This window comes from Lutra lutra, chromosome 16, assembly GCF_902655055.1.
Source record: "Lutra lutra chromosome 16, mLutLut1.2, whole genome shotgun sequence".
NCBI lineage: Eukaryota > Metazoa > Chordata > Mammalia > Carnivora > Mustelidae > Lutra > Lutra lutra.
The window spans coordinates 11,467,617-11,486,977 of record NC_062293.1 but is presented as its reverse complement, the minus strand read 5'-3'; the positions used below and the strand labels follow the sequence as shown (position 1 = coordinate 11,486,977).

General features: G+C 47.5%; 1 protein-coding gene across 1 annotated transcript in view; it reads right to left on the bottom strand.

Moving 5' to 3' along the window:
• Positions 1–803: 803 nt before the first annotated feature.
• Positions 804–19,361, bottom strand: part of FAM20A (FAM20A golgi associated secretory pathway pseudokinase) — a 53,493-nt gene continuing 34,935 nt past the window's right edge. Inside the window, exons 2-11 of the mRNA XM_047706838.1 lie at positions 10,457–10,641; positions 9,683–9,733; positions 8,125–8,203; positions 6,084–6,176; positions 5,199–5,314; positions 4,478–4,658; positions 3,863–3,972; positions 3,394–3,475; positions 2,919–2,978; positions 804–1,511 (exon numbers count right to left, since the gene is read on the bottom strand). Coding sequence (XP_047562794.1) covers positions 1,247–1,511; positions 2,919–2,978; positions 3,394–3,475; positions 3,863–3,972; positions 4,478–4,658; positions 5,199–5,314; positions 6,084–6,176; positions 8,125–8,203; positions 9,683–9,733; positions 10,457–10,641 — 1,222 coding nt within the window. The 3' untranslated portion in view covers positions 804–1,246. The remainder of the gene's footprint in view (positions 1,512–2,918; positions 2,979–3,393; positions 3,476–3,862; positions 3,973–4,477; positions 4,659–5,198; positions 5,315–6,083; positions 6,177–8,124; positions 8,204–9,682; positions 9,734–10,456; positions 10,642–19,361) is intronic.

Sequence of the window (19,361 nt, the reverse complement as noted above, 5' to 3'; positions counted from 1 at the left end):
GGGGATGGGATCCCTGATGTGTCCGTTTTTAAGGGAGGCTTCAAAAGTCAACTTGAAGGGCACTTGGCTGGCTAAGTTGGTGAAGCATCTGCCTTCGGCTCAGGTCATGATCCCGGGGTCCTGGGATCGAGCCCCCCATTGGGCCCCCTGCTCAGTGGGGAGGCTGCTCTCTCTCCCTCTGGCCCAACTCGTGCTCTCTTTCTTTTGCTCACTCTCAAATAAATAAAATATTTAAAAAAAAGTCAACGAGTCCTTTTTCAATAAAGCAGCTGAGGGGAGGGACATCTAGAGTGTCAGGCCTCTTCAGAGAGCCTCCTGCTGCTTTTGGGGGCAGGTGGGTGACCGTTCCAGGACCTTACGGGAAAGAGGATTGTGGTGGGTGGGCAGTGGGAGGCCCTGGCTTTTCTCCTGCCCAAGTCCAGGCTCATGCACCTGCTGGGCCCATTCTGCTGTTCCCCTTCAAGACTACTGGTTTTTCCTCCGGTACAATTCCTTCTCTTGTTGCCGGAGGCTAAATCTGACATAGTTGTTGTTTTGGTTGGTATTTAAATATTCTTCAGATTGAAAACATCCCTTTTCAGATATTCTGAGCAAATTCCTCTGTTATTTTTACCCCTTGTAACAATGTTTCCAAGAAATTACTTTTGGACTGGTCAAGGGATTACTGTATTCAGCTGGGCCACAGTGATGGGGGCAGAAATAGAAAGGGTGAAGTCTACTTTGGACCAGTTTGAGAGCTACCATATTTAGATTTTTTTTTTTTTTTTTTTTTTGGTCTGCTCCTGAGATGCCAAATGTTTTATCTGGGTCAGAAATTATCCTTGTAAAAAATAAAAAGAAAAGAAAAAAGAAATTATCCTTGTAGATACAATAAGGATCTGGAGGTCAGCTAGGTGTCCATGGTGTCCTTTAATTTTATTTGTTCTATTCTTTCCTGGGACAAGGCTTCCAAACCTTCCAAGCCTGACTCTTATCCAGATTTCCCAGTTTACTCAGGACATGTTCTGTAGCGTTGATGAAACAGTACTTTCTGGGAAACAGGGAGCCAAGGAGGTCCACTAGAGAAGCCATGCACCAAGGAAGAAAGTTCAGCAGATCCCTCTTGCTCTTGTGAAATCATCCCAGTGCCCTACCTCTTCCAGAGCTCTTGACCCAGCTCCTCCTGGGGCTGCGAGGAAGCAGTGGTCCGCACCCGAGTACATGGTTGGTTCCGGGGTAGTTCCTGAGGTCTGGCTTCATCCCGCCCTTAGCTTGTCAAGTTAGCCTGGCTAGAGTCTGGGGCGGACTGTTGTGCTGGGTCAGTGGCTATGACATTCTGCTCTCCGTGGGCCTCCACGCACCCCTCCACTGTCTGCAGGATGATTTGGAGTCTCCGGTCCAGGGCCAGGAGGTGGGGCTCTGTGAGGACGGGGCTGAGCTGGTCTTCTAGCAAAGACTCCCGCATCACGTCACTGAGTCTGTATTCGGCCTGCGCCAGCAGCTGCAGGTGCGAAAGTGTTTTCTTTTTTATCCTGGAAGGACAGAGCCATAGGAGACAAATGAGTAAATGTGAACAGAAAAGCGCCTGAACTTCTTACCCCACAAACAGCTGCTGTAGCTTATGTTCTGGGAGCCTTCTCCCCCAGTGTCTTCTCAAGCACATGTTATTGAAAACCAGGGAAAGGAAATAAGTGACAGTTAACGACATTTGAAGGAGATTTAAAGCCATAGAAGTTTCTCGTAGGCGAAATGATGACGAGGTTTGCCATCTCAAAAGCCATAGGTACCCTCAGCCTAAGTTGTTTCTTGCGAGTTTTAGATTTCCCTGTGTCAGACTCTTAGAGGGATAGAGATGGGGTGGAGCCAATCTCGACTTTAGGATCTTGATTTCTTTTTTGAGAATCTGACTTTCACTCCAATCTGTAAGCAGCTTAAGTGTCCGACTTGTCATCAGCAACCACTGCCTAGCCTGCTTGTAGGGGGTGCCGCTGGAGGGAGGCACGTTTAAATGAACCAAAGAAGCGGATAAAGAACATGCTTTGCTCAGACTTTTCCAGCTGGAAATGAATGAGGTGGTTTTGCTAGGCGTGCCTCCCGTATTTCCAGTTAGCTCTGGAAACCGCAGCTGAGCCAGCAGACCCATTCACCAGCCTGACTCCTGACACAGGTTGTGGAAGTGGGTTAGTTAGACATTCTCTAGAGCAGGGAGGCCACGCTAAGTCCACATACTTCCTTTCAATCTGACATGAGTTTATAGGGCTTTTTAAAGATTTTATTTTTATTTTATTAAAGATTTGTTTATTTTAGAGGGGGGAGGGGCAGGGGGAGAGAGTCTTAAGCAGACTATGCACTGAGCCCAATGTGGGACTCGATCCCTCAAATCCGGGATCACAATCTGAGCCAAAACCAAGAGTCAGACGTTCAACTGGCTCTGCCACCTGGGCGCCCCTAAGGATTTTATTTTTCAGGGATCTCTGTACCCAACATGGGGCTTGAACCCATGACCCGTGGTCAAGAGTCGCCTGCTATACTGACTGAGCCTGCCACACGCCCCCGGTTTATGGGACTCTAATCAGGAGTTTACTCGGATGGTGAACAAGTGGTATTTACGAGCTGCTCCGAGTGCTGAGTGAAGCAGAGCTCTGATGAGTCGTGTTGTAGACGATCAGCCTCTGCAAGGGTGAGCCCTTCTCTGGGTGGGTTCGAGATAAAAGTTAGCGGCTAAAGGGTTTAAAAGATGAGGTCCTCATTCATCCTGTGTGGCCAGATGGAAGAGGGAGGTGTTGCTGGGGAAACTTCTGTAGGTGGACAAGGAATGAGGTCATGCCTGTGCCCCTACCCCCTGGGGTCCTAGACCAATGAACGTGAGGACCTCCAGAGCCTAGTTGCAAGTGGGATGAAGGGCACAGTTACCACCTGCCCTGGCACTGGGAGCTCACCTGCAGCACTGGGACAGCGGCGACAGGATGGAGAGTTCGTCCTGGGAGTGTCGTCCAAACCTGGAAGGGGAGACGAGCTTTCAGGGTAATCCCCTCGCCCCTACACACCTTACTCTGAATGGTTTCCTCTCTCCTCTACCTCAGCCTTGTTCTGACTCACAGCCGGGGGTAAAATGCCAGGGGCCAGCCCCCTTGTCCTCAATCAGCTCCCCAAGGCCTCTGTGCAAAGAGGCTACTACCAAGCATCATTCGTTCGGGACTGAGCCACAGAGTGAAAATGTGGAAAACTGACTAGCAGCAGTCTCAGGAGAATCCACCGTTACTTGGCAGAGATCTGGGAAAAAGGGAATGGGACGAGGAGGGCAGAGCGACTGGGAACGTGACCATGGAAGGGCCTCATCCTCGTGGGCTTCCGGTTGGCCCCGAGCAGCTACACCTGGGCCACGGCGGGGGATAGCGGTGTTGGGACACTTACCCTCTGGCATTGTCAAGGTGAATGAGGAACCCATCATCCCCGAATTTGGTGAACATCTCGTAATGGTGCCGGTCCATATTTCCTGCAAAGGAGGGCAGGTGCGTCTGACTTCTCCATCCTCCCCGGGCCCAGAGGCCGGTCCGCAGTTGAGTTGGGAGTCTGAACCCAGGACCCCACGCCGTTTCCCACGGTTATTAGTGACGGTGCAGCGGGAGAGGGGAGCTAGGCGAGCAGACAGTCCCTCATGTGGACGGGTTTCCCACCACGTGCCCGCCTTCTGAGGTCCTCTCTAAAGAAGGGAGTGTGTTAACCTCTGTCCCCTGGGACCCCCACTGCTTCCGAGGCTGTGGGCTGTGCAAGGTTGTACAGGCCTCATGGTCCAGGCTCAAGCTCATGGCCCAGGGTCATGGCGAATCCCAGCCCCACAGCTGAGACCCCTGTCACCAAGCGCCCGAGCGTGGGGACCTACCTATCAGGAAGTCGAAGATGGCCATGTCGATGATGTTGAGGAGACGGTTGCTGCTGTTGTACGGGTATATCTGCTTCACGGTGTCACAGTAGAGTGGATTGACCTCCCACCTGAGGGGGAGAAGAAGTCCTGGGGCTGGAAAAGCCAAGATGGCAAGGTGTTGGGGGCCCTCCTCACGCCTCCCTGTACCCCTGCCCCCCCAAAACCCTGCCTCCCTGATCCCGACTCGGGGGCCTGGGCTTCCCAGGGTTTACTCAGGAGAAGCAGGTGTCCCTCCTGCGGGCCCCCCACTGCTTCCCTGTATGACAGCAAGTGTGACACCGTGTTTTCGTGATTGGCCTGCTCATCTGACCGTCCCCCTAGGCTGGGGAAAGCCTCTGTCACTTGTCTCCGTACCCCCAGCACGTAGGAGGCTGTTTGTAACTGAATGCGTGAACCGAAGGGGGAGAACAGACACCGCTGACCCTAGGATCGGTGTGAGATCAGGAAATGATTGAGGCTTGGGGGTCCGTGAGCCAGGCTGGCGGCAAGGCCTCGTTGCAGGGGTGCAGCTCCTCTCTGGGACCAGACGGCCAGGCCGTGGGCATGGGCATCGTGCCCAGGAGGCCAACTCACTCCTCTTTCCCTGCCAGCGAGTAGGATCGGATCCAGGGGTTGGGCACAGACAGCCTGGGGGCCAGGTTGAGGGACGGCAGGAACGCGGAGAGGGAGCCCTCCAGCAGGTGGGGGTTGCCGCACACGGCGTATTCGGTCTTGCACATGTACGGGCACTTGGCAAAGAAACACACGTTGCTGGCTGGAGGGCACGGGAGGAGAGAGAGAGAAGGAATAAGAGAAGGAGGCGGCAATGCCGTGTTCCTGTCCCCACCCCACACCCCGGGAAAGTCCTCCAGGAGGGAGGGGAAGGCCTCAACTCACAGCTTGGGCACAAGCAGCAAGGAGAAGACAGTATTGCCCTCCCAGATGTCGGGGCTTGCTAGTGCTTTTAAACTGAGCATCCTGGGTACCAATTTTTCAAATGTCTCAGAGCAGAGAAAGTGTGGGCCCCAGCCTCCCATCCAGATGATGAGAATGCTGTGCTCATGTGGGTGACATCTGAGTCCAGGGGGGCTGGCCTTGTCCATGCCCACACAGGCTACGTGGCATCTCACCCACGACCCTTTCCCATCCCCAGTTCATCGGGTGTGACGCTTGGGTGGGCCAGGGTGGGAGAGTCTGATGGCAGCATAACCCACCCCAATGAGGGCTGGCAGGTGCTCAGACCACTGGGAACGCATCGGTGGCCACAGGGGCCGACCCTCCTACACCCAGAACATCGCTCGGGCCAGTACTCTACCTGGAGACACGAAGAAAACACTCTGGAGGATTTCATTCTTGGTGACCTCTAGGATTTCCTTGGTGACATTGACTAGCCTCCCCACGGTGGGTGGCACCCGTCGGAAGTCCAGAATCCTGAAGGAGAGAGAGCCCTGTTCACATTGGGGGATCATTGTGGGGTTGGATGGTTGTCCCCTTAGAAATGGATGGGCGTTCCTGACCACCCCCAGCCCAGGGCGCCCTGCAGTACCGAGCTGACGGTGCCCAGGGCAAACCTGTGTCTAAGGGGCTGGGAGAAGGGGTGGAAAAGGAATCCCGATTCCAGCAAGCCTCCTGGACAAGCCTTCCTACAGTCCACGCTATGTTCTAGGTCAGAGCTCTTCATTCATCACTGGGCGTACGAGTGAGCTGGGCTCTCCTTCACATGCAGGCTTTGATTCAGACCGGCCAGGGTGAGCCCGAGCTTCTGGATTTCTGAAAAGTTTCTGGGGTGGGGCCCCGGCTGCCGGTCCTTAGAACACACCGTGAGGAGCCACGACGGGCAAATGGGAGGGGAGGAAGTTGAGGAATGTGCTTTCACCTTTGGGGGAAAGGGGATCTATGGGAGTGGAAGTATTCTCCCTGTTTCCAATCAGGAAACCAGAGCGAAGGGCAAGGTCAGGTCCAAGGTGGCAGCCTGAGCAGCCTGACAGGGTGGTTAGCTTTCTTCTGGGTCATTCTTTTCACCACGTGAGAGGCCTTGTGTTTTTCAGACATGGGGTTGAACGGGAGATGTGTTGAGTTCAAAGGCATCACTGAGGTTCGTGAGGAAGACAGGATGCGGGAAGGAAGAAACACCAGGGAGGTCCCGCCTGAGGTCCTGCCCAGCGCCCGTCCCTGCCATGTCCCTGGGGCCCCACCCTACCTGTCCAGGTGGAAAGCTGCAATCTCGGCATTGTGTCTCTGAAAGTCGATGAAGTAGAAGAAGTCAGCGGGTGTCTCTTCATCTCGCTGCTGTCTGGAAGGAAGGGAGGACTCACGCCCTGGACCCAGACTTCGTGGGAGCCTGAGCAGAGAGGGCTGAGAAGCATGACTAGAGGGAGAGGAAAACAGCCTTTCATGCTTTCAGTGTCCACGTGTGCCTGATGGAACGACCCGCCAGGGACAGCCCGTGGCTCCCACGGCTGGGAGAAGATTCTCGGGGTTCCTGTAAGACCCGGTCCTGCAGACGCTCCCCGGACCACATCTCCTCTCTGAGCCACTTTCAGGGACCGCGGCTGATCCTTTTAAAAGGTAGGTTAGTTGGGAAAATACACAGACGTTCTTGGGCAGGTGTAGACAGGAGAGAGGCACCTTCTGGCCAACCAAAGGGGCAGAGACCCAGACGTCCAGAGTTAGAGGTGGGGGAGGAGGCGGGCCTTTTCTAGAAGGAAAAGCGTCCTAGGGATGCAGTTTAATACAGCTGACATTTGAAGACCAGAAATGGTCCAGGTCTTAGGGTGACAGGGTGAAAAAATGAGCCCGTCCCTTCAGAGAAGCCTCAGCTGGGTCCCAAGAGTGAGCCCAGCCGGAGGCTCGAGGGAGGCTGGTTCAGAGGATATTGATTTATACACATTTTAAAATCGCGAATGGATTCCTGAAAAGCACCACGCCTGCCCGAGGGCGACGGGGCTGCTGGGTATGAATGTTCAGAAAGGTGCCTCCCAGTTCTTCAGGGCAGTGTGGCCTCTGACCCCAAGCTTGACTTGCCTTGCTGTGAACACCCGTGCAAGAGAGATCGGCCCTGGGGGACAGCGTGAGGGCTGCAGAAGCAACTCAAATGTAAACACACCTAATGTTGCCCAAAGCTGTAAACAGCTCCAGCGGTTGAAACAGTGATGTGCACTTTGCCAAAAAACACACGTCCTGGAAACCACGGCGAGCCGTTGCCAAATCAGGTGTCCTGTTTTTAAAAGGTGCAGCCACCTTGGAAGGACAGGCCTCCGTGTGCCGGCGTGCCCCTCTTCTCCTCACCAGCGTCGCCGCCAGGCGCCGAGGCAGCAAGGAGCATGTCCACGGGGCCCCGTCCGCACATTTGAACTCCTGAATTCCATCCATCAGGATCCACCGTCTCTCCAGCACCTTTTAGAATTTTCTAAAACATCATTTCCCCGTTTCTGTATGGCCCTCCTAGACGGGACTTCAAATTTGAAAATCCTTTTTACATCAGGGCTTCTCAGGCTTTGACAAGGGCTGATGCATTTCTCAGTGTCTCTAGTCCATAGATTACATGAAAAATACTATCTTTAATTATGGCCATAGTTTATATTATCCCAAGATAAACTTGTACTTTCCCTTTTTAATAAGAGACACGTTTGTTTTTTGTTTTTGTTTTTACTTTAAATGACGTATAGAAAAAAAAATGCATGCTTTTTCAAGAAAGACGTTTTAAAATGATGCTGTTTGGCTTTGGATGAAATTTTATACAAATGCAGATTAAACTTTGTGTTATGGCCTCAGGATAGACAAGGGCTTCTGTGACCCAATGTTGGAAATTCTTGTATTCTACCCAGAGAGAAAACCAGTTGGTTTGGACAGTCTCTGCAGGTCGTTTGTAAGTGACGAGGTAGAGAAGGAGGAGGGGCCGGGACTTCCGGTCCTCTCCCGCACATAAAACATGGCCAGTGTGAGTGGTTTTCCTGCCCACATATGAAAAATGACAGTAAAGCTCCTGCCGTATAATTAGTTCTAAGTTTTAATAAAAATCATTGCCATCCCAAGGGGCCAGATAAGATGTTCCTCAGAGAATACAGCCCCCGGATCTGGTGAGGGGTGGTGACTGGGTGAATGTGCAGATTTATTATTGTTTTTATACCCGAATATAAGAGGAGATCCCCTCCCCAGCCTGCCCACATTCACTGATTTTTGGTCCGATTCCCTCACGGCTGCTGCAGCTGGACGCGGAGGTGAGGAAGGCGGTCACTTACCTCATGGGTTTGAACATGGCCTTCCCGAAGTCTGAGAACCTGAGAACCAGCTTGAGATGGACCCCGCTGGGTTTCACAACTGTGAGGGGGGAGAAGGGAGAGTGAACACTGTCTCTGAGCCTAACCTCAGGGCTGTGACCTTTTGGTCCTTCAAAAAAACAAAACCCAGTTGATTTCTTTTTGTTCTTATGTGGTAAGATCCTAAAGACCAGCATTTGCTTTCGAAAACTGCAGGGTAAATTCTAGTGTGTGAGGACATGGAGAGCATGTCCAGGGTGGGGCTCAAGACAATCCTGAAGTCTGTTCTTACGGGAAGAGGGTAAATGCTGCAGGTTTCCTGAGATAAACCCTCACTGAAAACCTTAAACGATGTTTTCCTAAGAAGAACTGATATCGTCCCCTCTGTGCTTCCCAGGGACCCCTGTGTGTTCTGATTCTGCCACCTGTTACATGGCATTGGACTCGTTTATCTGCATCTCTCTCTAGTTCCGAACGCACACCTGGGCCGGCACAGGGTTTGGGGACTGACACACCTGTGGCGCCCCTTCCTTACCTTGCACTCGGCCCTGCCTCCTGACACTTTGCGTTCTGGCAACTTCACTCGCTTTGCCCCATCCTGGCCTTGCTGTGAGCCCCTCGTGGGTTGGGACAATACCTTACTCACCTTTGTGTTCTATAACATGGCAAATGGTGGGCAGGTACTAGGCCAAAGCAAAGGGAAGCCCCGGGTCCTACAAATGCTCTTCCGAAGCCTTACCATCATGGCACATACCAGAATTTCTATGTGTGATCAGTGTGTTGAAGTAAATGGATGAGGTTACTCATCACAGGCGGTGACTTGCCAGTGGGTGGCCTGGCCACTCTGGGGGCTGGGGAGCTCCGTGTCCAGGCACAACTGTACCCAACTCGTGGCACCCTGGGAGCTGCTCTATCTCCTGCCTGTCTTTCTGATTCTATTCTAGTCATTGTTTACCCCAGTGGGTCTCAACTTCGGCTGCATTGGACTCACCTGGAGGGCTTTAAAATTCTGATGCCTGGACCCATTGAGCCAAGACTTCCTGAGGTGGAGGACAGTCCTCAGTACTTCCTAAAGATCTCCAGGTAATTCTAGAATGTGGCCAGCTTGGGAACTGCTGCCCAGGGCAACTGCTTCTGAGACCTACAAATGTCCTCCAACCCCTTGAGGATTTGGTTAAAATCCAGGTTCTGATTTGGAACATCAGATTGGGGATTGAGATTTTTCATTCCTAATAGGCTCTCCGATGATTCTGATGACAAAGGGGACCACATGCTCTCCAGCAGGACCCTAGGAATAGCTCCTCCTGAAGGCCTTTTCTTCTGTGTGGGTGGCTATGTGGGTGGATTGGTGGAGAGAAATGTCGAGTTCTTAGAGACTGAGCAGAGAGACTCATGCTCCTTCGGCTTCCGACCAGGACCACCACAGAGTGAGTTCCTCTGTGAACCCACTCTGCGGGTTCCTCATGTTGCCGCCAGGTCCCGGGGTTCACGGGGCTGTGGTGGTGAGGGGGCTGGACAGAGGCAGGGTTGGGCCACTTACTCTGGGTGCAGTCACATGCCCCAAGCAAGGCCTTCTCGTCCTGACTGTAATCTGTAAAGGAAGAGAATGGAGTGAGAACGTCCAGCCTTGCTCCTAGGAGAGCTCACCACACAGCACCCTTAACCTCCTGGTTCAGACCACAGAAGGGGAGATGGTGAGGCAACCTGGGGCCCTTATCCATTCAACAGGGGATGGCTGGGGGCCCCAGCTGGCTACAGCCTCCACCCTACTCCATCCCAGGCCCCATGCCCTCTAGCCCTTGAGTAGATGCTCCAGCAGCTCCTGGGGTGTGATCAAGGCTAGTCTGGTCCTTGTTAGTGACTAGGCTGTTGGAGTGCTTGAGAACACAGACGTGGGATGGTAGGACTGTGTTTGAATCCCAGTACCACCACTGGGTCTCTGGCCAGGTTGCTTAACCTCTCTGAGCCTCAGTTTCCCCACCTATAAAATGGCCATGATAATATCTATGTCATATTGTGATTGTATAAAAGAAGGTTGCCAGGTTTCTGAGAAGCTCACAATAAATGGTAGCAACCACCATTCTTAATGTGTACAGAAATGCTTTCTTCTGGTTCTCTGATGCGGTGGTGATGAGATTAGAGTGATAAGATCTCATTCAAAGGGAAAAAGATCAGGGTCTGTTTTTCTTCTTACAGTCCTACCACACGTCAGAGCCAACCCTTTAATATTTCACTCTAGAGCTCAGTCTGAGATGGTTTATGCAGCCTCTCCGGGAGAAAGTTAGTGCATCCCGCCTAACCCAGTGCATCTCACCAGCACTGATGGTGGGAAAGTGCATCATGTCCTTGAGGAGTTGGCTGACGACAGGACTGGACCGGGAGTACAGCCCGTGGCGGCTGATCCCCAGGTGGAACTGGACCCAGCTGGCCTCGAGTCGGAGCTGCAGGGGAGCGTCATTGGAGGTGAGGTTGAGCTGCTCTTTGTACATCTTGTGTCGTCTGAAAGAGCAGGGAGAGTTTTGTTTTGTTTCCACTGGGGCTATAAGAAATGCAAAGGCTTGCCAAAGCCCCTTGTCTGGACTCTCTCTTCATTCTTTTGTTCATTCAATAACAGTAGTCGGCACCTACTTTGCACCTGGCTTTATGCTGAGCTTAGGATACCATGGGGGGCAAAATAGGCACATGTCTTCCTTGCCCTCAAAGGGCTTATAATCTAGTGAGTACAACAGGCACATAGATGCACAATGCCATCCACAAATACATAAATACCTAACTACAAACCATGACCAATTCATCAGAAGAAAAGGGCAGATGGTTAAGAGTAAAATTAGTGACCTCATATAATCTGGCATCTGGGTCTCTTTGTGCACTTTTCCATGAAAATGTCTGTATGCTTATACTTCCCACTCTTTTCTGACCTACGGAGTGAGGAGATGGGGGACAGAAAGGTACCTGGTGAGAAGGAAGTGGTTGGAGGGTGAGGATCCCTTCAGTAGCGCTGGAAGCCAAGTAGATTAAACAGTAAGTCACATAGGAAAAGAAGAATCCATTAGCCATTTACTGTGTGTCCTGCTCAAGAGCCTTTTCTGCCAGGGTACAAAGAAAAAAGTAAGAAAACAACACCAGGGCTGTATAGAGGCTCAGAGTCTAGTTTGGGAGACAAGTTGTAGGTCTCTGAAATCATCAGAGGAAAATACAAGGCGGTTATAGTTGACGGCTATTTAGGTCATTCAGACTAAAACACCCCAACATTTTGGAGACAGCAATGATGCCTACACAATGAAGTGGTCAGATGAAGACAACCATAGAGGAAAGTGGGCTTCAGCTGGATCCTAAAGAATGGGTGGTGTTTCAACTGAATGGGGTGTTATGAGGGTGTTACGGAGGATGGTACAAGTGCTGGGAGAGGCTGTCAGGGGACCGATGTACGTGAGGATCAGAGAGGCAGGTGGGGTAAGTAGGTGATTGAATAGAAACGTGGAGGCCTCCAGCTGGAAGGCAGAGCAAGCGAGCGTGATGTCATCTGGTGAGGTAAAGCTGACTGTAGGGCAGGTGGACTTGTTGGGGGAGGGAATGGGTGGGTGTTCCTACCCGTCTGTGTTTCTCAAACTGGTACCGTACCTCTGAGGTCTGTGATGGGATTGAGGTTTTTGTTTTTTGTTTTTTTGCTATAATTTTTGAATTCTGAATCTATCATTTTGAATTCTGCTAAGCATAAAGTATCTCATAATACCACCGAGTCAATGTTGACTCATTGTTTTGTAAACGTTTAATTAGATATGAATTCGTTCTGATTTTGGAGTTTTCGTTTACGAGCTAATACGTTTTTTTTTGTTCAGGTCTTGGAGCCCTTTAAAAGCTCTTGTGTATTTTCGGCACTGTGTCCACATTGCTAACGGATAAAGACCCCCGATCTATTGTCTCCGTCGGCTCAGGATGCCCAAACCAAACACCACTTCCCCGGGGAGCTTCAACACCAGCCATTGATTTTCTCACCCTACTGGAGACTGAGGTCCAAGATCAGGGTGTGGCCGGGTTCGGTTTCTTCTGGGACCTCCTTCTCGGGCTGACAGACAGTTGTCTTCTTTCTTGTCTCCTCATGTGGCCTTTTCTGGGGTGTCTCTCCCTCTTCTTATAAGGATGCTAGTCTTATTGGTTTCAGGCCCACTCTGCATAGGAATCTTGGGGGAACACTTGCTCACCCACAAGCTTTGCTGGCAATCACCAGGAAGGTCCACTCCAGAAGACTTTCTTCAACTCAGTCCAGGGGGTCAGGAGAGAGAAGGGCTGGTATGGCAAGGCAACTGTCCATCGCTGAGGTTTCCGACCTGAACACATTTCTGCCCATGTATGGAATTTGATGAGATTCATTGCTGTCAGGCGGGGCGGCGTACTTCCATTCTCTCTCTCTCTCTTTTTTTATTTGACAGACAGAGATCGCAAGTAGGCAGAGGCAGGCAGAGAGAGGGGGAAGCAGGCTCCCTGCTGAGCAGAGAGCCCGATGTGGGGCTCCATCCCAGGACTCTGGGATCATGACCTGAGCTGAAGGCAGAGGCTGTAACCCACTGAGCCACCCAGGCTCCCCCCATTCTCTCTTTAATCAGCTTCTCTGGGGGTTAAGAGAAGTACTTGGTAGTAGTCTGTTCAGGCTGCCATAACAAAATACTATAGATCCGGTGGCTTGAACAACAGACATTGATTTCTTGCAGTCGTGTGGACTGGGAGGTCCAAGATCAAGGTGTGATTTGGTTCTAGATGAGGGTTTACTTCCTGGCTTGTGGATGGCCACCTTCTCACAGGGTCCTTACAGGGAGAGAGAAGCAGCTCTCTTGCTTTTCTGATAAGGATACTAATCCCATCATGGATCCCTACCCTCCTGACCTCATCTAAACCTAATTATTTTCCAATTATTTTCCCCTCTAAATACCTCTAAATACCACCACATTCTGAGGTTAGGCTTTTGACATATGAATTTGGTGGTGGGAGCAGGGAGGAAAGGAGGACTCAGGCCATAAAAAGATGAGCCTGTTTTTCCACCCTTAACTCATCTGTAGAGAACACTTACTTAACATGCGAGGGAGAACAGACGCCCCATTCTAAAGGGGACAGCTGCTATTAAGTTTCAGCTAACAGTAGTCATGCCTTGTCAGTGCTCATTCATTTATTCATTCGTCAAATATTTGTTGACTGCTAGACACTGATCTCCATCCTGGAGCTAGGGCTGTGTACAAAACAGACTCTGTGTTGTCATGAAACTTACGTCTCCTGGGAAATCATTTATTCTGAGTGTTCAAGAGAAGCTGGAAATCCAGATCTTGGTCAGAATGTAGAATCTTCCTTTTTAAAGCACGTTGACTTAAATCTAAAAACATCCTGTATCAGCTGCGTATGCACACAAAGGAAATGAAACCAGTATAAACCAGTATCGTGACAAGATTCCTACACTCCCACCTTCATTGCACTATTATTTCCAACAGACACGGAAGGGACTTACTTAGGTGTCTCCCAATGGATGAGTAGATAAAGGAAACACGGTATATATACAAAGGAATATTATTCAGCCTTAACAAAGAAGAGAATCCTGCCATTTGCAACATTGTGAATGAACCTGGAGGACATTATGCTAAGTGAAATAAGCCAGACACAGAAAGACAGACACAGTATGATCTCACTCACTTATGGAATCTAAAACAGTCCAGGTCACAGCAGCAGAGAGTAGGATGGTGGTTGCCAGGGTGGGGGCTGAGAGGAAGGGGAGATGGAGAGCCACTCATTGGTCAAAGCTTACAAAGTTTCCATTACACAGCATGAATGCCTTCTGGAGATCTAACATAGAGTAGTGTCACTATAATTAACAATACGGTATTATATGCTTGAAAGATGTAAGAGAGTAGATTTTTTTTTTTTTACAGCTTTATAAACATATATTTTTATCCCCAGGGGTACAGGTCTGTGAATCGCCAGGTTTACACACTTCACAGCACTCACCATAGCACATACCCTCCCCAATATCCATAACCCCACCCCCCTCTCCCAACCCCCTCCCCCCATCAACCCTCGGTTTGTTTTGTGAGATTAAGAGTCACTTATGGTTTGTCTCCCTCCCAATCCCATCCTGTTTCATTTACTCTTCTCCTACCCCCTCAACCCCCCATGTTGCATCTCCTCTCCCTCATATCAGGGAGATCATATGATAGTTGTCTTTCTCCGATTGACTTATTTCGCTAAGCATGATACCCTCTAGTTCCATCCACGTCGTCGCAAATGGCAAGATTTCATTTCTTTTGATGGCTGCATAGTAATCCATTGTGTATATATACCACATCTTCTTTATCCATTCATCTGTAGATGGACATCTAGGTTCTTTCCATAGTTTGGCTATTGTAGACATTGCTGCTATAAACATTCGGGTGCACGTGCCCCTTCGGATCACTAAGTTTGTATCTTTAGGGTAAATACCCAGCAGTGCAATTGCAGGGTCATAGGGTAGTTCTATTTTCAACATTTTGAGGAACCTCCATGCTGTTTTCCAGAGTGGTTGCACCAGCTTGCATTCCCACCAACAGTGTAGGAGGGTTCCCCTTTCTCCGCATCCTCGCCAGCATCTGTCATTTCCTGACTTGTTCATTTTAGCCATTCTGACTGGTGTGAGGTGATATCTCATGGTGGTTTTGATTTGTATTTCCCTGATACCGAGTGATCTGGAGCACTTTTTCATGTGTCTGTTGGCCATCTGGATGTCTTCTTTGCAGAAATGTCTGTTCATGTCCTCTGCCCATTTCTTGATTGGATTATTTGTTCTTTGGGTGTTGAGTTTGCTAAGTTCTTTATAGATTTTGGACACTAGCCCTTTATCTGATATGTCATTTGCAAATATCTTCTCCCATTCTGTCAGTTGTCTTTTGGTTTTGTTCACTGTTTCCTTTGCTGTGCAAAAGCTTTTGATCTTGATAAAATCCCAATAGTTCATTTTTGCCCTTGCTTCCCTTGCCTTTGGTGATGTTCCTAGGAAGATGTTGCTGCGGCTGAGGTCGAAGAGGTTGCTGCCTGTGTTCTCCTCGAGGATTTTGATGGATTCCTTTCTCACATTGAGATCCTTCATCCATTTTGAGTCTATTTTCGTGTGTGGTGTAAGGAAATGATCCAATTTCATTTTTCTGCATGTGGCTGTCCAATTTTCCCAACACCATTTATTGAAGAGGCTGTCTTTGTTCCATTGGACATTCTTTCCTGCTTTGTCGAAGATGAGTTGACCATAGAGTTGAGGGTCCATTTCTGGGCTCTCTATTCTGTTCCATTGATCTATGTGTCTGTTTTTGTGCCAGTACCATGCTGTCTTGATGATGACAGCTTTGTAATAGAGCTTGAAGTCCGGAATTGTGATGCTACCAACTTTGGCTTTCTTTTTCAATATTCCTTTGGCTATTCGAGGTCTTTTCTGGTTCCATATAAATTTTAGGATGATTTGTTCCATTTCTTTGAAAAAAATGGATGGTACTTTGATAGGAATTGCATTAAATGTGTAGATTGCTTTAGGTAGCATATACATTTTCACAATATTTATTCTTCCAATCCAGGAGCATGGAACATTTTTCCATTTCTTTGTGTCTTCCTCAATTTCCTTCATGAGTACTTTATAGTTTTCTGAGTATAGATTCTTAGTCTCTTTGGTTAGGTTTATTCCTAGGTATCTTATAGTTTTGGGTGCAATTGTAAATGGGATGGACTCCTTAATTTCTCTTTCTTCTGTCTTGTTGTTGGTGTAGAGAAATGCAACTGATTTCTGTGCATTGATTTTATATCCTGACACTTTACTGAATTCCTGTACAAGTTCTAACAGTTTTGGAGTGGAGTCTTTTGGGTTTTCCACATATAGTATCATATCATCTGCAAAGAGTGATAGTTTGACTTCTTCTTTGCCGATTTGGATGCCTTTAATTTCCTTTTGTTGTCTGATTGCTGAGGCTAGGACTTCTAGTACTATGTTGAATAGCAGTGGTGATAACGGACATCCCTGTCGTGTTCCTGACCTTAGCGGAAAAGCTTTCAGTTTTTCTCCATTGAGAATGATATTTGCGGTGGGTTTTTCATAGATGGCTTTGATAATATTGAGGTATGTGCCGTCTATCCCTACACTTTGAAGAGTTTTGATCAGGAAGGGATGCTGTACTTTGTCAAATGCTTTTTCAGCATCTATGGAGAGTATCATATGGTTCTTGTTCTTTCCTTTATTAATGTGTTGTATCACATTGATTGATTTGCGGATGTTGAACCAACCTTGCAGCCCTGGAATAAATCCCACTTGGTCGTGGTGAATAATCCTTTTAATGTACTGTTGAATCCTATTGGCTAGTATTTTGGCGAGAATTTTTGCATCTGTGTTCATCAAGGATATTGGTCTGTAGTTCTCTTTTTTGTTGGGATCCTTGTCTGGTTTTGGGATCAAGGTGATGCTGGCCTCATAAAATGAGTTTGGAAGTTTTCCTTCTATTTCTATTTTTTGGAACAGTTTCAAGAGAATAGGAATTAGTTCTTCTTTAAATGTTTGGTAGAATTCCCCCGGGAAGCCGTCTGGCCCTGGGCTTTTGTTTGTTTGGAGATTTTTGATGACTGTTTCAATCTCCTTACTGGTTATGGGTCTGTTCAGGCTTTCTATTTCTTCTTGGTTCAGTTGTGGTAGTTTATATGTCTCTAGGAATGCATCCATTTTTTCCAGATTGTCAAATTTGTTGGCGTAGAGTTGCTCATAGTATGTTCTTATAATTGTCTGTATTTCTTTGGTGTTCGTTGTGATCTCTCCTCTTTCATTCATGATTTTATTTATTTGGGTCCTTTCTCTTTTCTTTTTGATAAGTCTGGCCAGGGGTTTATCAATCTTATTAATTCTTTCAAAGAACCAGCTCCTAGTTTCGTTGATTTGTTCTATTGTTTTTTTGGTTTCTATTTCATTGATTTCTGCTCTGATCTTTATGATTTCTCTTCTCCTGCTGGGTTTAGGCTTTCTTTCTTGTTCTTTCTCCAGCTCTTTTAGGTGTAGGGTTAGGTTGTGTATCTGAGACCTTTCTTGTTTTTTGAGAAAGGCTTGTACCGCTATATATTTTCCTCTCAGGACTGCCTTTGTTGTGTCCCACAGATTCTGAACAGTTGTGTTTTCATTATCATTTGTTTCCATGAATTTTTTTCAATTCTTCTTTAATTTCCTGGTTGACCCATTCATTCTTTAGAAGGATGCTGTTTAGTCTCCATGTATTTGGGTTCTTTCCAAATTTCCTCTTGTGATTGAGTTCTAGCTTTAGAGCATTGTGGTCTGAAAATATGCAGGGAATGATCCCAATCTTTTGATACTGGTTGAGACTTGATTTAGGACCAAGAATGTGATCTATTCTGGAGAATGTTCCATGTGCACTAGAGAAGAATGTGTATTCTGTTGCTTTGGGATGAAATGTTCTGAATATATCTGTGATGTCCATCTGGTCCAGTGTGTCATTTAAGACCTTGATTTCCTTGTTGATCTTTTGCTTGGATGATCTGTCCATTTCAGTGAGGGGAGTGTTAAAATCCCCTACTATTATTGTATTCTTGTCGATGTGTTTCTTTGATTTTGTTATTAATTGGTTTATATAGTTGGCTGCTCCCACGTTAGGGGCATAGATATTTAAAATTGTTACATCTTCTTGTTGGACAGTTCCTTTGAGTATGATATAGTGTCCTTCCTCATCTCTTATTATAGTCTTTGGCTTAAAATCTAATTGATCTGATATAAGGATTGCCACTCCTGCTTTCTTCTGATGTCCATTAGCATGGTAAATTCTTTTCCACCCCCTCACTTTAAACCTGGAGGTGTCTTCGGGTTTAAGATGAGTTTCTTGTAGGCAACATATAGATGGGTTTTGTTTTTTGATCCATTCTGATACCCTGTGTCTTTTGATTGGGGCATTTAGCCCATTAACATTCAGGGTAAGTATTGAGAGATATGAATTTAGTGCCATTGTATTGCCTGTAAGGTGACTGTTATTGTATATTGTCTCTGTTTCTTTCTGATCTCCTACTTTTAGGGTCTCTCTTTGCTTAGAGGACCCCTTTCAATATTTCCTGTAGAGCTGGTTTGGTATTTGCAAATTCTTTCAGTTTTTGTTTGTCCTGGAAGCTTTTAATCTCTCCTTCTATTTTCAATGATAGCCTAGCTGGATATAGTATTCTTAGGTGCATGTTTTTCTCATTTAGTACTCTGAATATATCATGCCAGCTCTTTCTGGCCTGCCAGGTCTCTGTGGATAAGTCTGCTGCCAATCTACTATTTTTACCATTGTACGTTACAGACTTCTTTTCCCGGGCTGCTTTCAGGATCTTTTCTTTGTCACTAAGACTTGTAAATTTTACTATTAGGTGACGGGGTGTGGACCTATTCTTATTGATTTTGAGGGGGGTTCTCTGAACCTCTTGAATTTTGATGCTTGTTTCCTTTGCCATATTGGGGAAATTCTCTCCAATAATTCTCTCCAACATACCTTCTGCTCCCCTCTCTGTTTCCTCTTCTTCTGGAATCCCAATTATTCTAATGTTGTTTCGTCTTATGGTGTCACTTATCTCTCGAATTCTCCCCTCGTGGTCCAGTAGCTGTTTGTCCCTCTTTTGCTCAGCTTCTTTATTCTCTGTCATTTGGTCTTCTATATCGCTAATTCTTTCTTCTGCCTCATTTATCCTAGCAGTGAGAGCCTCCATTTTTGATTGCACCTCATTAATAGCTTTTTTTTATTTCAACTTGGTTCGATTTTAGTTCTTTTATTTCTCCAGAAAGGGCTTTTATATCTCCCGAGAGGGTTGCTTTAATATCTTCCATGCCTTTTTCAAGCCCGGCTAGAACCTTGAGAATCGTCATTCTGAACTCTATATCTGACATATTACCAATGTCTGTATTGATTAGGTCCCTAGCCTTTGGTACTACCTCTAGTTCTTTTTTTTGTTGTGTATTTTTCCGCCTTGTCATTTTGTCCAGATAAGAGTTTATGAAGGAGCAAGTAAAATACTAAAAGGGTGGCAACAACCCCAGGAAAATATGCTTTAGCCAAATCAGAAGAGATCCCAAATCGTGAGGGGGGAGAAAGGGGATAAAAAGGGGTTAAAAAAGAAAAAAAAAAAAGAAACTATTTAAAAAAAGAAAGCCGATAAAGAAAAAATATAAAAAGAGGAAAAAAATATATATATATTAGATAAACTAT